This window comes from Oncorhynchus gorbuscha, linkage group LG17 (assembly GCF_021184085.1).
Source record: "Oncorhynchus gorbuscha isolate QuinsamMale2020 ecotype Even-year linkage group LG17, OgorEven_v1.0, whole genome shotgun sequence".
NCBI lineage: Eukaryota > Metazoa > Chordata > Actinopteri > Salmoniformes > Salmonidae > Oncorhynchus > Oncorhynchus gorbuscha.
In genome coordinates, this window is record NC_060189.1 from 22,834,388 (window position 1) to 22,860,725 (window position 26,338).

Below are 26,338 nucleotides of genomic sequence, written 5' to 3' on the forward strand. Positions count from 1 at the left end.
ATGAGCTGGGCCTGGGGCTTGGCTAGAGCTGGGCTGAAGCTGGGGCTTGGTTACAGCTGGGCTGGGGCTCGGTTGGAGCTGGGCTTGGGATCAGTGGGAGCTAGGCTGGGGCTCGGTTGGAGCTAGGCTTAGGCTCAGTTGGAGCTGGGCTGGGGCTCGGTTGGAGCTAGGCTGGGGCTCGGTTGGAGCTAGGCTTGGGCTCAGTTGGAGCTGGGCTGGGGCTCGATGGGAGCTGGGCTGGGGCTCAGTTGGAGCTGGGCAGGGGCTCGGTTGGAGCTAGGCTGGGGCTCGGTTGGAGCTAGGCTTGGGCTCAGTTGGAGCTGGGCTGGGGCTCGATGGGAGCTGGGCTTGGGCTCAGTTGGAGCTAGGCTGGGGCTCGGTTGAAGCTAGGCTTGGGCTCGGTTGGAGCTGGGCTGGGGCTCGATGGGAGCTGGGCTGGGGCTCTGTTGGAGCTGGGCTTGGGATCAGTGAGAGCTAGGCTGGGGCTCGGTTGGAGCTATGCTTAGGCTCAGTTGGAGCTGGGCTGGGGCTCGGTTGGAGCTAGGCTGGGGCTCGGTTGGAGCTAGGCTTGGGCTCAGTTGGAGCTGGGCTGGGGCTCGGTTGGAGCTTGGCTGGGCCTCAGTGGCTCTATGCTCTGCTCTAATCCTATCCTCTAACCCCTCCACCTAAATCAACCCATCAACCCTCTTCATCACTTTCAATCTCATGCACATACTGAACACACTAATTGACCAAGTCTCCCTCTCCCTCTAGGGTGCGTTTCCTGTTGGGCGGTCGTCATGGCGACTTCAAGTTCCTGCCTCCGTCAGGCTACGCTCCGTGTTACGAGGCCCTGCTCCCTAAGGAGAAGGTGAAGGTGGAGCCAGTGAAGGAGTACAAGAGGGACATGGAGGGGGTCCGAGACCTGCTGGGGACCACACAGTTCATGTCCCAGGCCTCCTTCATACCCACCCCTGTGGAGACTAGCCAGGTAACAGGGGTATGGCATTCAGCTCAGAACGCGCCATATTAACTGCAACATGGCTCATCTGAAACACAGTTACAGTGATTATACTGCATGTTTGTAAGGATGTTGCACAATCATACCTACAGATGACATAAGCCTGCTGTACTGTCTACAAACAGATGCTGTTTATCGACGACACAGATTCTTTGTGTTCTCTGTCTCTCAGATCGTCATGCTGCCATACCTGGAGAACGTCCGGGACAGACTGGCTGAGAATATCCACGAGCTGTGGGCCATGAACAAGATAGAACTGGGCTGGTCTTATGGGAAGGTAGGAGACATCTTTAACACTGATGGAGAGAATAGAGTCACAGAGCACTGGCAAACCCTTTTGGACAGTCCATGTCATTGGCTTACATAGGAAAGACATGGTACACTATGATGGGTTATCACTTAGCTGATCATTTCAGCCAATATAAACATGAATACAATTGTATTATGAAATACAGTACACATCAGCCTGCACATTTTTGTTTGTGTTAAACAATTATTAATATACTGTAATTGATCTATGTGAAATGCATTAACCCTAAACTAAACGTACAAGTTCTACCATCATTAAAGCAACAAAACAAGCCTGTACACCATTTTGCTTTCTCTTTTATAATTTGCGGTACAAACCAAACAGAGGGTAAGTGAAGAATACTCCTGTCTTTCTCCCATTGTGCTCCTCATACCATTCATTCTAGAGACTTCATTATAGTTTGTTTGTAGGGGTCTTTTTATTTCTCTCTTGATTCATCAAGTCCTGTTTCTTGGTTTCATGTGAGTAGATGATTGCCAAAGTGTCCTGAGGTGCGTTCAGTTCGCTTGAACGTTTGCTATGTTGTGGGACGGTTTGTACTGAGCGACACGTTTCTCCAAAACGTTCTTGTACATTCTTGATCAGACTTTGAGGTACGTTTGCTCCCGTTTGGTGGGAGTGGAGAGGTGTGGCTTGTTGCAGTGAGTGACGTATTTAAAGGGCAGTCGCAATGTTGACAGCTTTCCCCAACCCACAATCCAACCCCTCCATGTTTTTCAACTGGTCGTTCAGAACAGCACCGTTTCCCCTTAATTGAACGTCCCAGAACGTAAAAACGTTCTGAACGTCCGTCCCAGAATGTAAAAACGTTCCGAACGTCACAGAACGTAAAAACGTTCCGAACTTCCCAGAACGTAAAAACGTTCGGAACGTCCGTCCCAGAATGTAAAAACGTTCCGAACTTCCCAGAACGTAAAAGCGTTCTGAACGTCCCAGAACGTAAAAACGTTCTGAACGTCCCAGAACGTAAAAACGTTCTGAACGTCCCAGAATGTAAAAACGTTCCGAACTTCCCAGAACGTAAAAGCGTTCTGAACGTCCCAGATGTAATAACATTCTGAACACAGGCCTGTTGTGCCCTACTACCCTTAAAGGTGCAGACAATCAATATCATAAACAATATGCAACACAGCTCTTATGTCCATATTACAAATGTGATGGAGTTGTATAGAGTAGACCCTCTTGTTCTCTCAGTCTTACTGAATGATTCTCTCAGTCCTCTAGTCCCTTCATCCACCCTTTCCCCATTTGTAAACTCCACTGTGACAGCCAGCCATTCCTTCAGTTCCAACATCTTAATAAAGCCTTTTATTTGGGGTGAGGACATCTATTACGCCGGGGTCAAGTTCTCTCTCATTCATTATAACAGAATTCTGCACCCCAGACATACCAGGTCGGCTTTTATATGTGATTTTAGCGAGACCTTGTTAGCTCAGGCCAGGTGACATTGTCCTGGCCGGCTATAGAGCTAGCTTCACCAGGGAGGCATCAGTGTGCTGAAGACAGGCTGAACCGAACTCATACAGTACCTGGACAGCACTGGTATTGTATTCCAGTCCACAGCTCCAGCGCTTAATAAAGAGGCGAGCGTTGTAGTTGCTATGGGGTAGAGCTACCTGACACACTTCCTAATCTGAGTCCAGTATTTGGCATAGCATAGTTATAATAGTTGTATCAGCATGGGCCATTGAAAGTATAAAAAGGGTCTCAAACATTACGTGTGACTCATATGGAGGCTATTAAGAATGGCATGTACTTCTTTGTCCTCTTGCACAGCCCTCTTTGAATGGACTGTAATAGGCTGCAGGAAACTCTGTTCGATAAAAGCATTCATTCAGGAGAGTTCTTGTACTATTCACAAAAGAGCTGCCTGGTGTTCATTTAGCACACAAATAGCCATGTATGTGTACATGTTTTCTTGGTCAACATGGATGTAGTACTGCTTGGGCTGCAGAGAGCAGCCAAACGGATTAGTTGGCGTAAAACACAGCGAGGTAATGCAGACTCACACCTCTCTATCTTCCAAGAAAACATGCTCCTCCAACTACATTCATAACATGTCCACTAGACTAGATCATGTTGTCACTCCAGTACACCAGTAGCTCTCTGTAATTAAGGAGACAACATACCTACTCCTCTGTTGATTCACAATTACCTTCATTGTGATTCAAATTATACTTATAGTTGTCTGTTGTGTTTTTTAATACGTTTTCTTTCTCCTTTTGAAGCATTTCTGCCCCTCTTCTTCAATACATGTACAGTAACTGAAATATTCATACGTCAACAATTATTTCTATGTGTTTCTCAGATAAGGGATGATAATAAGCGGCATCACCCCTGCCTTGTGGATTTTTCCAAACTGCCTGAAACAGAAAAGAATTACAACCTGCAGATGTCAACTGAAACCTTGAAGTATGTCCTGCATTATAAGTAACACTATATTAGACGCACTGAGAAAAGGAGGAAGACAAGGAGAGAGATATGACAGAAGGTGTGGGTGAACCAGGGGCTCAGTCAGGAAGTAGACTAAAGGCTCTCTCTGTAACGGCTGTTGGTGGAAGAAGGTGAGGACCAATGTGGAGTGTGGTTTGTGTTCATCCTTTTATTAATGGAACTGAACACTGATGAACAAAAACAACAAAGAGAACAACCGAAACAGTTCTGTCTGGTGCAGAAAGACACAAAACCAGAAAGCAACTACCCACAAACACAGGTGGGAACAGGCTACCTAAGTATGGTTCTCAATCAGAGACAACGATTGACAGCTGCCTCTGATTGGGAACCATACCAGGCCAAACACATAGAAGTACAAAACCTAGAACAAAACCTAGAATGCCCACCCCAACTCACGCCCTGACCAAACCAAAATAGAGACATAAAAAATAAACTACGGTCAGGATGCGACACTCTCCTGCTGGGCTCTCAGCACCTGAAACACCCCAGTGTTCCTGACATCACCCACCTATCACCGTAGGACATCTGCTATTGATCCACTGACAGCCCACACTGAGCACACTGAGAAATTACATTTTCACGAGACAGAGAAGTGTGTGTGAGTGATGCGTGTGTGTGATTAGAGAGGGCGGCAAAGACTGCTTTGATTAACGTTCATCTACAGTGACATTGACACAACAGAGACAGACAGCGTGGGCCCCGAAAGAGCAGCCCCGCCCTGCTGCAATCACACCACATCTCTCCTTTGTCCTCTTACTATGACAAAGCAATGAGATCCTGCTGATAGTTGTACCTAGTGAATAACTCTTCCCTAATATGTCTTTAAAGGGATATCTATGGTTTCATAATGGACAAGGACATGCATGATTGAACAAATCATTACTCTCTTCACTTTGGTTCTATTGCCAGTCTGTGTGATTTGGAAATAGGGCAGAAACCCACCAGACCTAGTATCATAACATTAAGCCTGCTGATTATAATATTTAGTAGAGTGTGAAGGCAATGTGAGTGTCTTAAACTGTCACTTACTAAGAAAGCTGATCCTGTGTAGACAGATCTAATCCCCAGGTTGGGGAGTGTTAATATGTGTGTCTCTTCACAGGACCCTGCTGGCATTAGGCTGCCATGTTGTCCAGGTCAACGCCAACGCTGAAGAGGACCTGAAGAAGATCAAACTCCCAAAAAAGTAAGTGTACTGTAGAGTAACAGAGGATGGAATGGACAGAGAATGGCCAGCATCAATAACCCAATACATTATATACCAACTTCTAGATATGTAGACATGTTCTGTATAGGATAGTAGAAATATGAGACATCTAGACATATGTGTATTTTGTCCAGGGGTTAATCTTGATAATGTCCTGTTTTGATTGAAGCTACATGATGTCGAATGGTTACAAGCCCACACCGCTGGAGCTGTCTGACATGAAAGTGACCCCAGGTCAGGAGCTCCTGGTGGAGAAACTGGCGGAGAACGCCCACAACGTGTGGGCCAAGGACAGGATCAAACAGGGTTGGACCTACGGCATTCAGCAGGTAAAGCACACAGTCATCTGTGTTAAGTCTTTGTGAAAGGTCTGCAGGTTCATACTATCCCAGCTCATACAGTACCACACAAAGTTTTTATAACAACTGACAAAACAATGACCCTCTCTCTATGCAAGCCACAACAAATGGGAAATGGAACACAACCTCCACCACCTCCTGCAGAGTGAGGAATGATGCTGAAAGGATTCACAGAGTTTAGAGTCATAGTAATAACATCAAACACTCAATGACCCTTAGGGATTGGCAGTGCAGTCGTAACAAGCATTGGCCTAGAGCGGGTCCTTGGAGTGGTGTGTGTGTGTGTGTGTGTGTGTGTGTGTGTGTGTGTGTGTGTGTGTGTGTGTGTGTGTGTGTGTGTGTGTGTGTGTGTGTGTGTGTGTGTGTGTGTGTGTGTGTGTGTGTGTGTGTGTGTGTGTGTGTGTGTGTGTGTGTGTGTGTGTGTGAATCTAACTGTGCTTGTCTTTTCTCAATGCAGGATGTGAAGAGTAAGAGGAACCCTCGCCTGGTGCCATATTCTTTATTAGACGAGCGCACTAAGAAGTCCAACAGGGACAGCCTCCGTGAGGCCATCCGCACTCTGATTGGCTACGGATACAACATCGAACCTCCCGACCAGGATGGCGGTAAGTTATCATTACCACACAAACCCATGCTGACATCCATGATTAGGATGTATAGAACAGTAGAAGACTTCCTGTGTTGATACTGTGGCTGTCCTCCTACCCAGCAGGCCATGTGGTGGAGAGACTTAGCATTGACAAAATACGCTTCTTCCGTGTGGAGAGAACGTATGCGGTGCTGACAGGGAAGTGGTACTTTGAGTTTGAGGCGGTGACGGGAGGTGACATGCGTGTGGGTTGGGCCAGACCTGGATGTAAGCCGGATGTAGAGCTGGGTACTGATGAGCTGGCTTTCGTCTTTGATGGATACAAGGTGAACCCTCCCTTTTTCTTCCTACATCATTGAACATCATGTACTCATAGAGTGAACATTTAACTTTGTGTTAATGCTAGCTGATGATAGGATACACTGTAGAATAGATTTTGTGTTGGTCCTATAATTTAAGATTGAGTAAGATTGCAAAGGTTAACCTGACTGTGTGTGTGTGTGTGTGTGTGTGTGTGTGTGTGTGTGTGTGTGTGTGTGTGTGTGTGTGTGTGTGTGTGTGTGTGTGTGTGTGTGTGTGTGTGTGTGTGTGTGTGTGTGTGTGTGTGTGTGTGTGTGTGTGTGTGTGTGTGTGTGTGTTTTTATCTTCAGGGTCACCGTCTGAACATGGGCAGCCGTTTCTTTGGGCGTTGTTGGCAGGCAGGGGATGTGGTGGGCTGCATGATCAACATGGAGGACAAGTCTATGATTTTCACCCTCAATGGAGAGATCCTCATCACCAACAAGGGCTCCGAGCTCTGCTTCGCCGACTTCGAGACGGAGGATGGTAAGTGTGTGAGACTGAAGATGGTGGGTATGTAAAACAACCAGCAGTGTGTGAGACTAAAGATGGTGAGTACTGTATGTAAAACAACCAGCAGTGTGTGAGACTGAAGATGGTGGGTATGTAAAACAACCAGCAGTGTGTGAGGAGACTGAAGATGGTGAGTACTGTATGTAAAACAGCCAGCAGTGTGTGAGACTGAAGATGGTGAGTACTGTATGTAAAAACAGCCAGCAGTGTGTGAGACTGAAGATGGTGAGTATGTATAACAGCCAGCAGTGTGTGAGACTGAAGATGGTGAGTATGTAAAACAGCCAGCAGTGTGTGTGTGAGACAGAGGATGAAGAGTGTGTGTCACGGACCTCTCTAAGCTCTGCTCCCTCTCTTATGTCTCTGTGCCGCCGGATCACTGACAGACATGCTGACAAGTTAACCTAAAACCACCATGCTGAGAAAATGAGTGCAAAATCAGTCCCTCCCCATTATGAAATGACTTTTATATAAGATGACACTTCTAAATTGACTTGGATAGATTTGACCCTCCCCCAGCTGTGTGTGTGACAGGTGCTCTCTCTCTCTCTCTCTCTCCCCTCTCTTTCCCCTCTCTACCCTCTCTCTCTCTCCCCTCTCCCCCTTCTCGCTCTCTCTCTCTCTCCCCCGCCCCCCTTCTCTCTCTCTCTTTCTCTCCCTCCTCTCTCTCTGTCTCTGTCTCCCAGGTTTTATCCCAGTATGTAGTCTGGGCCTGTCCCAGGTGGGTCGTATGAACCTGGGGAAGGATGCCAGTACCTTTAAGTACTACACCATGTGTGGTCTCCAGGAGGGCTTTGAACCCTTCGCCGTCAACATGAACCGTGAGGTCACCATGTGGTTCAGCAAACGCCTCCCCACCTTTTTCAATGTGCCAAAGAACAACAACCACATAATGGTAAGACAGACGATAATATATTTTAGAAAATCAAAATCAATCACAAAATCAATATTGTAATATACAGTTGAAGTCGGAAGTTTAATACACCTTAGCCAAATAGATTTAAACTGAGTTTTTCACAAATCCTGACATTTATTCAGAGTAAAAATTCCCTGTCTTAGACCAGTTAGGATCCCCACTTTATTTTAAGAATATGAAATGTCAGAATAATAGTAGAGAGAATGATTTATTTCAGCTTTTATTTATTTCATCACATTCCCAGTGGGTCAGAAGTTTACATACACTCCATTAGTATTTGGTAGTATTGCCTATAATTTTTTTAACTTGGGTCTATCGTGTTGGGTAGCCTTCCACAAGCTTCCCACAATAAGTTGGGTGAATTTGGGCCCAATCGTCCTGACAGAGCTGGTGTAACTGAGTCAGGTTTGTAGGCCTCATTGCTCTCACACATTTTTTCAGTTCTGCCCACAAATTTTCCATAGGATTGAGGACAGGGCTTTGTGGCCAGGGCTTTGTGATGGCCACTCCATTACCTTGACTTTGTTGTCCTTAAGCTAATTTGTCACAACTTTGGAAGTATGCTTGGGGTCATTGTCCATTTGGAAGACCCATTTGGAGGAAAAGGGGAGGCTTGCAAGCCAAAGAACACCATCCCAACCGTGAAGCATGGGGGTGGCAGCATCATGATGTGGGGGTGCTTTGCTGCAGGAGGGACTGGTGCACTTCACAAAATAGATGGCATCATGTGTTAGGAAAATGATGTGGATATAGTGAAGAAACATCTCAAGACATCAGTCAGAAACTTAAGCTTTAACTTCTTGACGCTACCTATCCCGTTAGCGGGATAATTGTCATCAACAACCGCTGAATTGCAGAGCGATTCAAATAATATTAATATTACAAATAATATTCAAATAATATTACAAAAAATATTTATATTCATGAAATCACAAGTGCAATATAGCAAAACACAATTTAGCATTTTGTTAATCCACCTGTCGTATCAGATTTTGATAGCGAAAGCAATCCAAGCATTTGTGTAAGTTTATCGATCACTAGACAAAACATTATGAACACCTAGCATCAAAGTAGCTTGGTCACGAAAATCAGAAATGCAATAAAATTAATCGCTTACCTTTGATGATCTTCGGATGTTTTCACTCACGAGACTCCCAGTTACACAGTAAATGTTCATTTTGTTCCATAAAGATTATTTCTATATCCAAAATACCTCTGTTTGTTTGGCGCGTTATGTTCAGAAATCCACAGGATCGAGCGGTCACGACAATGCAGACGAAAATTCCAAATAGTACCCGTAATGTCCACAGAAACATGTCAAATGTTTTTTATAATCAATCCTCATGTTGTTTTTAAAATATATAATCGATAATATATCAACCGGCACTGTCTTTTTCAGTAGCAGAGGGAGAGACAATGGCTGCCCAAGCTCTGTTGCGCAAGCAAAATTCATGCGAACACCTGACGCGATGTTATCTTTCTCGCTCATTTTTCAAAATAAAAGCCTAAAACTATGTCTAAAGACTGTTGACACCTTGAGGAAGCGATAGGAAAAGGAATCTGGTTGAAATCCCTTTAAATGGAGCGACGGCAGGCTATGGAACATGGAGCTTTCAAAATATAAGTCACTTCCTGGTTTGATTTTCCTCAGGTTTCGCCTGCAATATCAGTTCTGTTGTACTCACAGACAATATTTTGACAGTTTTGGAAACTTTAGAGTGTTTTCTATCCTAATCTGTCAATTATATGCATATTCTAGCAGATGGGCCTGAGAAATAGGCCGTTTACATTGGGAATGTTGTTTTTCCAAACATAAAAATAGTGCCCCCTTGCTGAAAGAGGTTAAGTTCCTGATGTCTAAGATGTTGCTTCAATATATCCACATAATTTTCCTTCCACGTGATGCCATCTATTTTGTGAAGTGCACCAGTCCCTCCTGCAGGAAAGCACCCCCACAACATGATGCTGCCACCCCGTGCTGCACAGTTGGGATGGTGTTCTTTGACTTGCAAGCCTCCCCCTTTTTCCTCCAAACATAACGATGGTCATTATGGCCAAACAGTTCTATTTTTGATTCATAAGACCAGAGGACATTTCTCCAAAAAGTATGATCTTTGTCCCCGTGTGTAGTTGCAAACCGTAGTCTGGCTTTTTTATGGCGGTTTTGAAGCAGTGGAGTCATGACGTTGGCCTGGGGGTAGGTTTATGACAGTCATAAATACCTCTTCCCCCTTTTTTCCTCTCTCTACCCTACTGATGTTACATTTGAAAATCCCTTTGCTTAACAAAGAGATTCTGGGAACATCAGAAGGTGGGGGGGAAATTAACTATATTCTGGTAATCCAACCAATTGAACATATGCGGTGGTACTTAATGAATATGACGTCAGTTCGGTTGTCATCTGAGACATTTTCATCAATGATAAGATGACATAAACTCTACAGTGGAAAGTCTACACATCAGAGTTATCGGATTCACATGGAATTGTTGTTCAATTTAAATGTTTGAATCTGAAATTATTTGTGATGGGATGAAATGTGATTTTAGCTTCTAAAATGTGAGAATTGGGTTTTCATAAGGTTAGAGCTCTGCTCAATCAGTGCCCCCCCCCCTGTGAAGAGACACACAAAACTTTTCAGACACACATATCGCTCCACTTCATAAAGCCTTGACGAAAATGTAACCTCCTGTTCCGAGGATGTGGGGACGACGGTCCAATGTCAGAATGGTTCAGATAATAACTACAGAACAAAGCCAACATCAGCGTGAGCTTTGGTTGCGAATGGTATGAACTTTGAACTCTTATTCACTGCAGAAATCATACCTACTAGCCGTTGAGTTAGCAACAGCAGCTGCAAACGAGGGTTAGGAAGGAACACAGAGAATATCCCGTCTATAACACAACAACGTTACTACAACGTATCCAATTGACCATCAGAGACATTCTTCAAAGGACTCGGTTTGGCAACACGGCCTTCCATCTACCACCAACCTACCAAAGCGCAGCTCAGAGTAAATATTTATTGCATTTTCCAAATGGGCGGTAATTTAGAATGCATAAAATACTGTATTTATAATAGCACACTTTCTTCCTTTGGTCCTCAGTCTTCCCGCTCTTTCACTCAAACCCAGCCCTTTTCTTTTGTGTAACCAGCTGTCTGTTCCGGCCCCTAAGGGACGTTTTCCTTTATGACGTCATTTGTAATCAAGGTCTAATTCATTCTTTGTATATGTAATTCTGTGTGATTCGTTAGGTATTTAGTAAAGAAATAATTAAAACCAATTTTGCATTGCTGATTCAACTTGTTAGCCAGGGTTTGTGAAGATAACCAAGAATTTACAACTTTCAGATGAGACTGAATTAAGGTGACGATTAATATTGACTGCTATTGATGTAAAATATTACTAGGTCTTTAAGAGATTATTTGGAATATAACAGCTCTATAAATATTATTTTGTGGTTCCCCCGACTCTCTAGTTAATTATATTTACATGATTAGCTCAATCAGGTAATATTAATTACGGAGAAATTATTTTATAGAATAGCATGTCATATTACTTAATCCGGCATAACCAAAGACATGACAATGGCTTCTTCCTTGCTGAGCGGCCTTTCAGGTTATGTTGATATAGCACACGTTTTACTTGGATATAGATAATTTTGTTTCCTCCAGCATCTTCACAAGGTCCTTCCTTTGCTGTTGTTCTGGGACTGATTTGCACTTTTCGCACCAAAGTACGCTCATCTCTAGGAGACAGAATGCGTCTCCTTCCTGAGCGGTCCCATGGTGTTTATACTTGCGTACTATTGTTTGTACAGATGAACGTGGTACCTTCAGGTGTTTGTAAATTGCTCCCAAGGATGAACCAGACGTGTGGAAGTCTACAATTGTTTTTCTGAGGTCTTCGCTGATTTATTTTTATTTTCCCATGATGTCAAGCAAAGAGGCACTGAGTTTGAAGGTAGGCCTTGAAATATATCCACACCTCCAATTGACTCAAATGATGTCAATTAGCTTATCAGAAGCTTCTAAAGCCATGACATAATTTTCTGGAATTTTCCAAGTTGTTTAAAGGCACAGTCATCTTAGTGTATGGAAACTTCTGACCCACTGGAATTGTGATACAGTGAATTATAAGTGAAATGATCTGTCAGTAAACAGCTGTTGGAAAAATGACTGTCATGCACAAAGTGGATATTACATTTACATTTACATTTAAGTCATTTAGCAGACGCTCTTATCCAGAGCGACTTACAAATTGGATATCCTAACCGACTTGCCAAAACTATAGTTTGTTAACAAGAAACCTGTGGAGTGGTTGAAAAACGCGTTTTATTGACTCCAACCTAAGTGCATGTAAACTTCTGACTTCAACTGTACATATATGTAGAGGTCCACAGAAGGTGAAGATAATAGGCTATTTCACTATATTGTTTAGAATGAGTAAATTAACTGACAAAAAAATGTATCTATGCCAGGTGACCAGAATAGATGGCACCATCGACAGCCCTCCCTGTCTGAAGGTGAGTCACAGGACATTTGGGACCCAGAACAGTAATGGTGACATGGTATACTGTCGTCTGAGCATGCCCGTGGAGTTCCACACCTTCTTCAAGACCAGCCCTGTCATGGACATGAACGGAGTGCACGAAGAGCACGAGTCCCTCAAACTCAAACACAGGTCAGACCTCTGAACACATTCACTGTTGTACAACACAAACACAACTTCTAAAAGCACGTTATCTTCTCACATTTGAAATATTTCTTCAACGCTCATGTTTTCCTCGTAGACATCCACTGAAGTCCATGAGACACAGTCATGACGGAATAAGAGGAACAGATTACAGCAACATCACCACGGTATGAAGTGGATGATAAACAGCTACTGATGGTGCTTGGTATAATGTCACCATTATAGACTTCAGGTGTTGTAGATCAAGCTAACCTGCCACCATGTTGTCTTGCAGTACTACTACTCTGTCAGGGTATTCGCTGGTCAGGATCCATCCTGCGTGTGGGTGGGCTGGGTCACCCCAGACTACCATTACTATAGCAACCACTTCAACCTCAGTAAGAACCGGACGGTGACAGTTACCCTTGGAGACGAGCGTGGGCGGGTCCACGAGAGGTAAGCATGTTGTTAAGGAAACCCTCATCCTCATGTCGGTATCAACAGTAATGATCAGTGCTAATCAAATACCCATCTCTCTTCTTTTCTTCCCCTCTTCCTCCCTCACCATTCCCCAGTGTGAGAAGGAGTAACTGCTACATGGTGTGGGGAGGGGATGCCACCAGCTCAGGCCACTCGTCAAGTCGCAGTAATGTGGACCTGGAGATAGGCTGCCTCATTGACCTGGCCACTGGCCTGGTGACTTTCACTGTCAACGGCAAGGAGCTGGCCACCTCCTACCAGGTACTGCATTGCCAACTACACAGAGTGTCTCTGTACAGTCTCTTTCCTATCACACTTTATCGCTTCAGACTCCTTTCTGCTGCTATCAACCCAACACTATCTGTCCCATCATGCAGTCTGCATCTTATCAGACCTGCATCATCTCTAGAAACATATCATTCTGTCCTGGTCTCTTCATTACTCATTGTAATAATCACTCAGTCCTCCTGCCTCGGGCTCAGAAGTAGGGTAGGGCTGTCTGTCCTGCCTGCCAGCTCTTAACCCAGCGTCTGGCTGTCTCTGTATGTACTTTCAAAACAGAGAAAAAAATCTCCCCTTTGTAGGGCATGATCTTCTTCATTCCTCCCGTCGCAGAAACACGGTGAGCTTTTAAACTGTTCTGAGTCATCCTGCCAGCCTCTTCCCTAGTCTCTTTCAGCAACGCCTGACCTGACACCAACACACACACACACACACACACACACACACACACACACACACACACACACACACACACACACACACACACACACACACACACACACACACACACACACACACACACACACACACACACACACACACACACACACACACACACACACACACACACACACAAACACACATACTCACACAAACACACACACACCAAGTCAGATAGCTACAGAACATCATGCACTTTCACTTCCAAGCTGCTCTCTAAGTCACCCTCTATTACTGCACCTTTTCTGTCTGCAAACGTCTTACATTAATGCTGTGCTCTTTCTTCTCCAGGTGGAACCCAACACAAAGCTGTTTCCTGCTGTGTTTGTGCGACCGACCAGCCCCAATCTCTTCCAGTTTGAGCTAGCCAAGATAAAGGTAGAGTAACTCGATTCCAATCGCTACTAAAGTGTGTTCAATTTTTCCCCGGTTCTACTGGTATACAATTGACTGTGAGGGCCCCAACGTCGCTCTGTGTGACCTCTGACCTCTACAGAACACCATGCCTCTGTCGGCGGCCATCTTTAAGAGTGAACATAAGAACCCAGTGCCTCAGTGCCCTCCGAGGCTGGACGTCCAGACCATCAACTCAGTGCTGTGGAGCCGCATGCCCAACACCTTCCTAAAGGTGGAGACATCCAGGGTCAGTGAGAGACACGGCTGGGTGGTGCAGTGTCTGGAGCCCCTCCAGATGCTGGCTGTGCACATACCTGAGGAGAACAGGTAGACATTTACATGTGCTTATACATACTGTACACACATACACAGAGGCAGCACACACGCCCTGCTTGAGGACATAAGCGCTCCTGTATACTACCAAACACAGCATTTTTGACCTCCCCCAGGTGTGTTGACATCATGGAATTGTCTGAGCAGGAGGACCTGAGGACGTTCCACTACCACACCCTGAAGCTCTACTGTGCCCTGTGTGCACTGGGTAATACCCGTGTAGCACACGCCCTCTGCAGCCACCTAGACCAATCCCAGCTGCTCTACACCATCGACAACCAGTACCTGTCGGGCATGCTGCGTGAGGGCTTCTACAACGTCCTGATCAGTGTTCATCTGGAGACGGCCAAGGAGGCCCGCCTCATGATGAACAACGAGTTCATCATCCCTGTCACTGCCGAGACTCGCAGCATCCGCCTGTTCTCCGATGCCACCAAGCACCACTCTCCTCCCGGCGTGGGCCTCAGCACCTCCCTGAAGCCCCGGCTCAACTTCTACCCTCCCTGTTTCATCAGCACCAAGAGGGAGCAGCAGCTGTACAGCCCCCAAATCCCCCTGGATGCCCTGAAGGAGAAGGCCATCACCATGCTGACCGAGGCCGTACAGGGCGGTGGGCATCACATCAGAGACCCTGTAGGGGGCAGCGTGGAGTACCAGTTTGTGCCCATCCTGAGGCTGATTGGCACGCTGCTCACCATGGGTGTGCTGGGCAGTCAGGACGTTCATAAGATCCTGCTGCTTATCGACCCCAACGTGTTCGCGGAGCATCATGAGGAGGCGGCCACCGCGGTGACGGAGGCCGCGGAGAAGGAGGGACTGACAGGTGCCGAGGAGAAGGCGGTGGAGGCCGGGGAGGAGGAGGCTGCCAAAGAGGTCAAGCAGCCAATCAAAGGTCTGCTGGAGAAGAGGCTGCCTGAGCCAGTCAAACGACAGGTAACATGGTCACTGAGACAGAGTCCCTACTTCAGCTAGTCTTTCAATCACATGTTCTGCAAAATGCACTGATATTTATAGTCCGTTCCAAAGTCACTTAACCATGTAATGTCTCTGTATCAGTGATTTCTCTTCTCATGAGTCCACTCAGATACAGTATGTGTCATTAGATGCAGCGGTCTAAGGCACTGCATCTTAGTGCTAGAGGCGTCAATACAGACCCTGGTTCGATTTCAGGCTGTATCACAACATAGGGCGGCGCACAATTGGCCCAGCGTCGTCCCTGTTAGGGTTTGGCCGGGGTAGGCTGTCATTGTAAATGAGAATTTATTCTTAACTTGCCTAGGTAAATAAAGGTTAAATCAAAATGTTTAATGAATTTCTGTGTGTCCAAATCCCAGCTGATGTTAAATGTGGAGGCTGACAGATTGTCTCTATGTGTTTTTCTCTCTCGTAGATGTGTGAGCTGCTTCACTACTTCTGTGACTGTGAGCTGAAGCATCGCATCGAGGCCATCGTGTCCTTCTCAGACAGCTTTGTCTCCAAGCTGCAGTACAACCAGAAGTTCAGGTACAACGAGCTGATGCTGGCCCTCAACATGTCTGCTGCCATCACCGCCAAGAAGACCAAGGAGTTCCGCTCCCCTCCCCAAGAACAGGTACACACTGAAATAGAAATAACCTAGGATGGCCTCCTAGTTAAAGATGTAGGTAATGGTGATTTTATCATCTCTCTCCTGTAGAGTCATAGGATGAGAAAGTCACAGGCAAGCAGTTTTATTCACAGACTTTCGGACGTGGCCGTAACTCTGTAATTGAGTTAGGCTTTTTGAAATGCTGCCCACTTCATGAGGACTGGGATGACTGCAGACATCTGTGCGTGTTAACCTTGTTACACGAGTATTAGATAGAAGTGTTTGCACATTAACACAGGACAGGCTGCTGCTCCTAAGCGAGTGTGCGCACACATACACACTGCAACAAGGGCACATTGTTCTCATAAACCTCAAAGTGATCCTCTGGCCGCCTCTCCACTCTAAACTAAAAAGAGAGTATTTTGGTGGGAGTTGTGGGAGTGTTCAGTCATTTTTCCACATTCATGGGTAATTGATTTCTTCCTTTTCCTTAAATTCCCTTTGGTTTTGTGTCATTGGGTTCTTTCATTTGTGGAGAGCACAGCTGGCCCGGAGTGACTGAGTGAGGCTTAGTGACCGGCTCTATAACAGTCTAACAGCTCCCCAAAGATCTTTCATTTGTGGAGAGCACAGCTGGCCCGGAGTGAGTGACTGAGTGAGGCTTAGTGACCGGCTCTATAACAGTCTAACAGCTCCCCAAAGATCTTTCATTTGTGGAGAGCACAGCTGGCCCGGAATGACTGAGTGAGGCTTAATGACCGGCTCTATAACAGTCTAACAGCTCCCCAAAGATCTTTCATTTGTGGAGAGGACAGCTGGCCCGGAGTGAGTGACTAGTGAGGCTTAGTGACCGGCTCTATAACAGTCTAACAGCTCCCCAAAGATCTTTCATTTGTGGAGAGCACAGCTGGCCCGGAGTGACTGAGTGAGGCTTAATGACCGGCTCTATAACAGTCTAACAGCTCCCCAAAGATCTTTCATTTGTGGAGAGCACAGCTGGCCCGGAATGACTGAGTGAGGCTTAATGACCGGCTCTATAACAGTCTAACAGCTCCCCAAAGATCTTTCATTTGTGGAGAGCACAGCTGGCCCGGAGTGACTGAGTGAGGCTTAGTGACCGGCTCTATAACAAGTCTGACAGCTCCCCAAAGATCTTTCATTTGTGCATGTCCCTTCGCTGCCCAGCCTCAAGGCTGTGGGAATCCATCCCTGTCTGCTGTGTCATTGTCACTTCAGGTTTACCAGGGCTCTTTACGACCCGCCCCACCCCGGCCCTGCCAGACAGGAGGGAAGATCACCCTCATCTCATCCACAGTATGTCAGGGTCACAGCTCCCTGCTCACTTCAGCACTTTTCACAAACTATAATGACTTTTTACCTGGCTCCTTCAACTTCTCCTACTGCACACAAGCTTGGCTATTTTCTCTGAACTATTGATGTATAAAGTGTGAAGGGCCATCGTGTAGCACAGTCACGTGGTCTAAATGACAGTCTATGTGTGTTTCAGATTAACATGCTGTTGAACTTCAGTACGGGGGAGGACTGCCCGTGTCCAGAGGACATTCAGGAGGAGCTCTATGCCTTCCACAACGAGCTGCGGCTGCACTGTGGTAAAAAGCACCATCAGGTTTCATATGACCAGTCTGGAGATGGAGATTATGACCTGCCCTCTAACTAGGATTCAAAATTCATGTCAGCATCAAATGGTCTGTGGCGGAAAATGATACCGTAGAGATGAGCTGTGGAATTAATCGAAAACAAAAATGCCAGCATTGGAGATGTACTTTACTTACAGCAAAGGGGCCACAATGCTTGTCCAAATAGGACTGGATAAAACACACACAACAAGAGTCAACATAATAGCATTTTTACTTGACAAACGGTGTAATATAGCTTGCTCTCATCCTGTATCCTTGTAAATGTCCGTGTATTGCCTGAGCTCTCCAGGTTGGTTTGAAGTACAGGGGATGTTGTATTAGAGCTTCCGGTGTGTTTCTCGGCAGAATAGAAGGCTTCTCTATCTCTGCAGATATCTTATAGTTCACTGCCTCTCCAGATTGCTCTGACGTCTGAATGTTTTGCTAAATAATTAAAGGCTTGGTCCTGGGGGGGGAACTATACCAATGTAATGTCTTCTACAGTCACACTGCACTACTCTGACATAATGCAGCACCGTAGAATGGAGACTGCAGGGAAATAAAAAGGAAGGACACAGAGGGAAGAAAATAACGCTAGCAAAAGAAAACCTGTAATACATCTGAAATATGGCGCTAGATTGACCGCTAGGAAGCAACATTTGTCCAGGAGTGGGATATGGGTTTCATCTCTGTGCCGTGTGCTTGTGTAGGAATCCCTATGGAGGAAGAGGAAGATGACCAGGACACGTCTATTAAAGGTCGTCTGCTGGCCCTGGTCTACAAGGTCAAAGGTCAACCTCTGAAGACTGAAGAGGAGCCCACAGAGCAGGAACAACAAGCCCCCTGTAAGACTATTACTTCTACAGCTATGTCAGAGCCAGCAATAACATGACCTGGTGACTGTGGAGTCCACCTCATTCCCGTAGTCCCTGAAGATAATACCGTCTCTCAGTAATAACACACGTTTCCTAATGGGCTCTTTGTTGGAGGTTATCCTATTTTTCTCCTGAACAAGCCACTGTTTACTCTCTCTGGCTAACATAGGTGGACGGGGAAATTGAAAGGAGCCGTGTAGCAGCTGAATAGTGATGCCTGCATACAAGCCCTGTTCCATTTGTCTGGCATGTAGTAGCACAGACACCCAGTTGCATCCATTTCCATTTCAATGTCTTTTTCAATGTTATTATGGTAATGTTGAGCCGGTAGAGGATTGGCTGCTTTGCCTGGCAGTGAGTCCTCCTTCTCTTCTGCAGAGAGAGAGGAGAAAAACACTGCACTGAGAACTCAGGCTTCTACATCCTGATCTTACACACACACACACACACACACACACACACACACACACACACACACACACACACACACACACACACACACACACACACACACACACACACACACACACACACACACACACACACACACACACACACACACACACACACACACACACACACACACACACACACACACACAGGCACACACAAATATACACAAATGCAGAGCTCTGTACCAGTATGGAAATTGTCTGACATTCTTCAAGTACAATGCAATATCAGAGGCTACTAATTAATTCACTGATTGCCATTAATCACTTCCCTCCCTTCCTGTCCTTCAGGACAGACCACTGTCACAACACTATTTCACCATAGCAGAATCCTTCCCTCCCTGTCCTCCAGGACAGACCACTGTCACAACACTGTTTCACCATAGCAGAATCCTTCCCTCCCTGTCCTTCAGGACGGACCACTGTCACAACACTGTTTCACCATAGCAGAATCCTTCCCTCCCTGTCCTTCAGGACGGACCACTGTCACAACACTGTTTCACCATATCAGAATCCTTCATATTATCGGGACAATTCTATTGAAACCTTTTATGGCGTTTAATTATCATTTTACTCCCCCGTAAGACAATAAAGCAATCAATAAAATGAAAGCCCTATCTTGAGTTTAGAAGCCTCTCTGTATCCAGCACAGGAGGTTGGTGTCACATTAATTAGGGAGGATGGGCTCATGGTAATGGCTGGAATGGAATAAGTGGAATGGTATCAAATACATCAAACATGTGGTTGATACCATTCCATACGCTCCGTTCTCCTGTGGTATGTATCCAGGATGGGCTACACTTGTAGTTGAGATCAGTACATTTCATTCAAAGGAAAACATGTTTGCACTTTTCCTGACCCCAAACCAATATGGGTACACCTCACTGCCTATAATAATAGTGCTGCTGGCAAGGACAAGTGCCCAATTTGCGGCAGGTAAATTTGGTCTGGAATATGCAACAGTGAATGCAGACAGTGAAAGGCAATCTGTCCCCAGACCGTTAGACTGGCCCTGATGTGGACCATATGAGACTCTCCACTATTGATCTCACAAGAGAGAGGACATGAATATAGAGGTTGTGTGTTTCCACTTAAACACTTGTTTGGATATTTTTTTGCCCCTGTTCTCTGTTTTTTTTCCAGACATGATTTATTCTAACTGTGCTGGGTTCAGGGTTCCTACTGGGTTCAGACTGGGTTCAGGGTTCCTACTGGGTTCAGACTGGGTTCAGGGTTCCTACCGGGTTCAGACTGGGTTCAGGGTTCCTACTGGGTTCAGACTGGGTTCAGGGTTCCTACTGGGTTCAGACTTGGTTCAGGGTTCCTACTGGGTTCAGACTGGGCTCAGACTGGGTTCAGGGTTCCTACTGGGTTCAGACTGGGTTCAGGGTTCAGACTGGGTTCAGGGTTCCTACTGGGATCAGACTGGGTTCAGACTGGGTTCAGGGTTCCTACTGGGTTCAGACTGGGTTCAGGGTTCCTACTGGGTTCAGACTGGGTTCAGGGTTCCTACTGGGTTCAGGGTTCGTACTGGGTTCAGACTGGCTTCAGGGTTCGTACTTCTATGACCTCTGAATAGAAGTGTGGAGGACAAGATGCTGAAGTGAATAAAGGAACGGGTGCACTGCAGTGATTGGATGCCACTTCAGTGACCACTTCCATCCTGATAGACCTTCCAGAATGCCCAGAGGTGTTGTTTTGGAGAAGTCCCACTAATCATCTCCTACCAGATACACCCCCCCCCCCCTTACCCATCTAATTCAGCAGTGACCAAAGCTCTCCTGTGCAGCCCCCTGTCCTCATCGCTGAGGGGTCCAATTACATTTAGCCAGGCGTTTTATGGGCCCTCTGCAGCCCCTGTCCCTACACCTGTTTCTCTCCCTCAGGTACTGTAGCACCTCAGCAATGCAAGCCCCTCTAATTGGTGTGCTCCCTGTCAATGGGGGCACATAAAGCTGTGGTGAGAGCTGTGGTGTGAGCTGTGGTGAGAGTTGTGGTGTGAGCTGTGGTGAGAGCTGTGGTGTGAGCTGTGGTGTGAGCTGTGGTGAGAGCTGTGGTGTGAGCTGTGGTGTGAGCTATAGTGATGATTGACAACCCAGTGTTGAGAGTTTTACTCTGTGGAGTACAAGCCAAGCCAATCAACCAACCAGCAGAAACAGAGACCTAAAAACACAGCATCCTGATTGCTCTGCTTGAAAACAACTATTATTGATTGCATGCAAAGTGTCTCTTCCCCACTGCTCTGAATTGGTTACTGTTCTCCCTTTGGCGAGGCTACCTAAGCTTGGAAGACACACACGCACACACATACACACACACACATCACACACCACCGCTACAAACTGCCTTCCACCACCACAGGCCTATTGATCTGATTTTAATGAAGCCTTAAAGGTTCCCTTCATATGAGCTGTCTAAACAATGACTCGGTTGACCGGGAGAGGCAGCAGGATATGGTACAGTACTATTCATACCTCTTACTCTCCCAGTGAGTCACTTTTTTACATAATAGAGCTTCGATTCCGCTCCGCCGTGAATGTACTGTTGCCTTTTCATGAATGAACCAGCAAAAGTGTTTTCTTGACAAGTCACGGAAAACAATGACATTAACATTGCTCATATAATTCATCACCTCTTCTTTTGAGAAGAGACTTGTTGCTATGTGTGATACACAGACAGAGTTCTGCTTTCAGCAGACTGGAGCCTTGTGAAGGCAAGAAGAAAGTGAGAGAGACAGCGGCTTCTAATTCCAGGTCTTATCATGTTCTGAATTGAGTCTTTCAATGACTTCCCTTTCATCACTCTTGCATGGTGACAAGTAGGATCAGCTAGTCAAGTCTCTTTAACAGCAGTGATGGGGCTTTGTGACCAGGGCTGCTACTGAAGGGTCTGAAGAACCCTGCTCTGTCTCTCACTCACTTTTTTTAAAGACGTCTAGAGAGGGTCATTCTCTGTTCTGTTCTGTTCTGTACATAATGACACCCAGGCACGTTGCCATCGATATGTATACCTACAAGCAATGTTCCCTAAAAATGAATTCAGCACTGAGGAAGTGTCAGATCTTCTGTGCAACTTCCAGCGCACGTTTACTGTGAACTCTGAGGCTGTACCTGCTTTAAGTTACAGTTTTAACAGTGTCCTTGTAGGCTAATACATTATCAATGCATATTGGCTTTGCTTGAATTTCCATGCCAATGCATTGTTGTGTGGCCCATTTTTTTATATTCTATTTCAAAGTTTGAGGTAGTCTATATGATCACGCCGGTAATAGATCCATTGTTGTATTACTTGTGAAGCACAGCTGAGTGAGGATACATTTAAATCATTTGCTTTTTATTTGTATTTTTCTGGGTTGATGGTGCCTGTATCTGATGGTCTGTCTCAGCGGAGGGAGAGAGCAGCAGACTGATGGTCCGCCTCTCAACATCTCTACGCTCTCCGTTTCCTCCACTGACACTGACCAAAAAGGGACACGGCAAAAATCAGGCATTATGTCTGCCTCATGCACAAATTCATGTTGTTACTCCTACGAACAGAGAAAGTGAAATGTTCTTCAATTTTAAAAAAAAGACCCAAGCCGCTAATAACAACGACAACACAAGCCTACGGATACACTTTCCTACTCATTCACTGAGTACTGAGTAGAAATAGGAAGGAGGCACATTTTATGGCTTATAAAAGTGTTGAGTAAAAAGTGTTGGCATAGGGCTGAGCGAGAACTTAAACATGAACTCACTCATACAGTGGGGCAAAAAAATATTTAGTCAGCCACCAATTGTACAAGTTCTCCCACTTAAAAAGATGAGAGAGGCCTGTAATTTTCATCATAGGTACACTTCAACTATGACAGACAAAATGAGGGAAGAAAATCCAGAAAATCACATTGTAGGATTTTTTATTTATTTATTTGCAAATTATGGTGGAAAATAAGTATTTGGTCAATAACAAAGGTTTATCTCAATACTTTGTTATATACCCTTTGTTGGCAATGACAGAGGTCAAACGTTTTCTGTAAGTCTTCACAAGGTTTTCACACACTTTTGCTGGTATTTTGGCCCATTCCTTCATGCAGATCTCATCTAGAGCAGTGATGTTTTGGGGCTGTTGTTGGGCAACACGGACATTCAACTCTCTCCAAAGATTTTATATGGGGTTGAGATCTGGAGACTGGCTAGGCCAGTCCAGGACCTTGAAATGCTTCTTACGAAGCCATTCCTTCGTTGACCGGGCGGTGTGTTTGGGATCATTGTCATGCTGAAAGACCCAGCCACGTTTCATCTTCAATGCCCTTGCTGATGGTAGGCTTTGTTACTTTGGTCCCAGCTCTCTGCAGGTCATTCACTAGGTCCCCCCGTGTGGTTCTTTTTGCTCACCGTTCTTGTGATAATTTTGACCCCACGGGGTGAGATCTTGCATGGAGTATTATCAGTGGTCTCCCACAGTTGATTTCTTCAAACCAAGCTGCTTACCTATTGCAGATTCAGTCTTCCCAGCCTGGTGCAGATCTACATTTTTTTTTCTGGTGTCCTTTGACAGCTCTTTGGTCTTGGCCATAGTGGACTTTGGAGTGTGACTGTGAGGTTGTGGACAGGTGTCTTTTATACTGATAACAAGTTCAAACAGGTGCCATTAATACAGGTAACGAGTGGAGGACAGAGGAGCCTCTTAAAGAAGAAGTTACAGGTCTGTGAGAGCCAGAAATCTTGCTTGTTTGTAGGTGACCAAAAACGTATTTTCCACCATAATTTGCAAATAAATTCATAACAAATCCTACAATGTGATTTTCTGGATTTTTTTTCCCTCATTTTGTCTGTCATAGTTGAAGTGTACCTATGATGAAAATTACAGGTCTCTCTCATATTTTTAAGTGGGAGAACTTGCACAATTGGTGGCTGACTAAATACTTTTTTGCCCCACTGTATAAACTGCAGCTCTTTAATGTATTCATTGACAGTCTTTCTCTAGTCATGGTTTTAAAAGTTTTGAAATCTCACAGCATCAACTTTGCTGTACTGAACTTTTGTACCTGCTACGTTACTGCAGACACAGCCATCCGATTGGCCAGCGGTTGGCCTCTAGTGCACTTCATTTGCTCTCTGGAATGTCTTCATTGTACCTTCATGAAATGGTTGAAAATGGCAACAATTGGCCTACCCGGCACACAGGGCATCTGAATCAGGTGCACCTACAGCTTGAGACAAATAAAAAGAATAGGAACACAAGGCTTTATTATTGGGTTTTTACAGAAATGTTTGGCGATCGACTACGAATGCATTAGAGGTCAACCAGGCGATCGCGATGGACATCTTGGTGAGCACTGTTCTAAAAAGTTGAGTGAAGTTCAATCTCGTGCTCTGTGGGATGATATTTCTGCGCGGCAGTCCCGGGGAAGAGGTCTCGGGGAGGAGGTCTTGGGGAGGCAGTTTCGAGGAGGCAGTCTCGGGGAGGCAGTCCCGGGGAGGCAGTCTCGGGGAGGCTGTCTCGGGGAGGCTGTCTCGGAGAGGCAGTCCCGGGGAGGCGGTCTCGGGAGGCAGTCCAGGGGAGGCGGTCTCGGGGAGGAGGTCTCGGGGAGGCTGACTCGGGGAGGCAGTCCCGGGAGGCAGACTCGGGGAGGAGGTCTCGGGGAGGCGGTCTCGGGGAGGCAGTCCCGGGGAGGCGGTCTCGGGGAGGAGGTCTCGGGGAGGCTGACTCGGGGAGGCAGTCCCGGGAGGCAGACTCGGGGAGGAGGTCTCGGGGAGGAGGTCTCGGGGAGGCAGTCCCGGGGAGGAGATCTCGGGGAGGCAGTCCCGGGGAGGAGGTCTCGGGGAGGCAGTTTCGGGTAGGCAGTCTCGGGGAGGCAGTTTCTGGGAGGCGGTCTCGGGAAGGAGGTCTCGGGGAGGCGGTCTCGGGGAGGAGGTCTCGGGGAGGCAGTTTCGGGGAGGCGGTCCCGGGGAGGCAGTTTCGGGGAGGCGGTTTCGGGGAGGCGGTCTCGGGAAGGAGGTCTCGGGGAGGAGGTCTCGGGGAGGCAGTTTCGGGGAAGCAGTCTCGGGGAGGCTGTCTCGGAGAGGCAGTCCCGGGGAGGCGGTCTCGGGAGGCAGTCCCGGGGAGGCGGTCTCGGTGAGGCAGTCTCGGGGAGGAGGTCTCGGGGAGGCTGACTCGGGGAGGCAGTCCCGGGAGGCAGACTCGGGGAGGAGGTCTCGGGGAGGAGGTCTCGGGGAGGCAGTCTCGGGAGTAGGTCTCGGGGAGGCAGTCTCGGGGAGGAGGTCTCGGGGAGGCTGACTCGGGGAGGCAGTCCCGGGAGGCAGACTCGGGGAGGAGGTCTCGGGGAGGCGGTCTCGGGGAGGCAGTCCCGGGGAGGCGGTCTCGGGGAGGAGGTCTTGGGGAGGCAGTCTCGGGAGGCAGTCTCGGGGAGAAGGTCTCGGGGAGGAGGTCTCGGGGAGGCAGTCCCGGGGAAGAGATCTCGGGGAGGCAGTCCCGGGGAGGAGGTCTCGGGAAGGAGGTCTCGGGGAGGCAGTTTCGGGTAGGCAGTCTCGGGGAGGCAGTTTCTGGGAGGCGGTCTCGGGAAGGAGGTCTCGGGGAGGCGGTCTCGGGGAGGAGGTCTCGGGGAGGCAGTTTCGGGGAGGCGGTCCCGGGGAGGCAGTTTCGGGGAGGCGGTTTCGGGGAGGCGGTCTCGGGAAGGAGGTCTCGGGGAGGCGGTCTCGGGGAGGAGGTCTCGGGGAGGCAGTTTCGGGGAAGCAGTCTCGGGGAGGCTGTCTCGGAGAGGCAGTCCCGGGGAGGCGGTCTCGGGAGGCAGTCCCGGGGAGGCGGTCTCGGTGAGGCAGTCTCGGGGAGGAGGTCTCGGGGAGGCTGACTCGGGGAGGCAGTCCCGGGAGGCAGACTCGGGGAGGAGGTCTCGGGGAGGCGGTCTCGGGGAGGCAGTCCCGGGGAGGCGGTCTCGGGGAGGAGGTCTCGGGGAGGCAGTCTCGGGAGGAGGTCTCGGGGAGGCAGTCTCGGGGAGAAGGTCTTGGGGAGGAGGTCTCGGGGAGGCAGTCCCGGGGAGGAGATCTCGGGGAGGCAGTCCCGGGGAGGAGGTCTCGGGAAGAAGGTCTCGGAGAGGCAGTTTCGGGTAGGCAGTCTCGGGGAGGCAGTTTCTGGGAGGCGGACTCGGGAAGGAGGTCTCGGGGAGGCTGTCTCGGGGAGGAGGTCTCGGGGAGGCAGTTTAGGGGAGGCGGTCCCGGGGAGGCAGTCTCGGGGAGGCAGTCTCGGGGAGGCAGGTTCGGGAGGCAGTTTCGGGGAGGCGGTCTCGGGAAGGAGGTCTCGGGGAGGCGGTCTCGGGGAGGAGGTCTCGGGGAGGCAGTCTCGGGGAGGCAGTCTCGGGGAGGCAGTTTCGGGGAGGCAGTCGGGGCTACTGCACTTAGAGGAAGCATTGCCTACAAACCTCTTTGAAAAGGCTCACTTCCCACACACTAGTTCCATCTACTGTACTTCCGTAAACTGCTCTTGTTTTTACCACTATAATGTTAGGACTTCTTACTATACCACTATATGACAAAGGT

The 26,338-nt window shown here is 47.4% G+C and overlaps 1 protein-coding gene across 1 annotated transcript in view; it reads left to right on the top strand.

Annotated features, from left to right (window-relative positions):
- Nucleotides 1–26,338, top strand: part of LOC124001573 (ryanodine receptor 3-like) — a 170,997-nt gene that overhangs the window by 99,269 nt on the left and 45,390 nt on the right. The window contains 17 exon segments of the mRNA XM_046308480.1: nucleotides 754–970; nucleotides 1,173–1,277; nucleotides 3,619–3,722; nucleotides 4,867–4,950; nucleotides 5,141–5,300; nucleotides 5,788–5,935; nucleotides 6,043–6,245; nucleotides 6,570–6,744; nucleotides 7,458–7,666; nucleotides 12,168–12,817; nucleotides 12,937–13,102; nucleotides 13,856–13,942; nucleotides 14,061–14,287; nucleotides 14,410–15,226; nucleotides 15,684–15,884; nucleotides 17,368–17,470; nucleotides 18,208–18,342. Coding sequence (XP_046164436.1) covers nucleotides 754–970; nucleotides 1,173–1,277; nucleotides 3,619–3,722; nucleotides 4,867–4,950; nucleotides 5,141–5,300; nucleotides 5,788–5,935; nucleotides 6,043–6,245; nucleotides 6,570–6,744; nucleotides 7,458–7,666; nucleotides 12,168–12,817; nucleotides 12,937–13,102; nucleotides 13,856–13,942; nucleotides 14,061–14,287; nucleotides 14,410–15,226; nucleotides 15,684–15,884; nucleotides 17,368–17,470; nucleotides 18,208–18,342 — 3,791 coding nt within the window.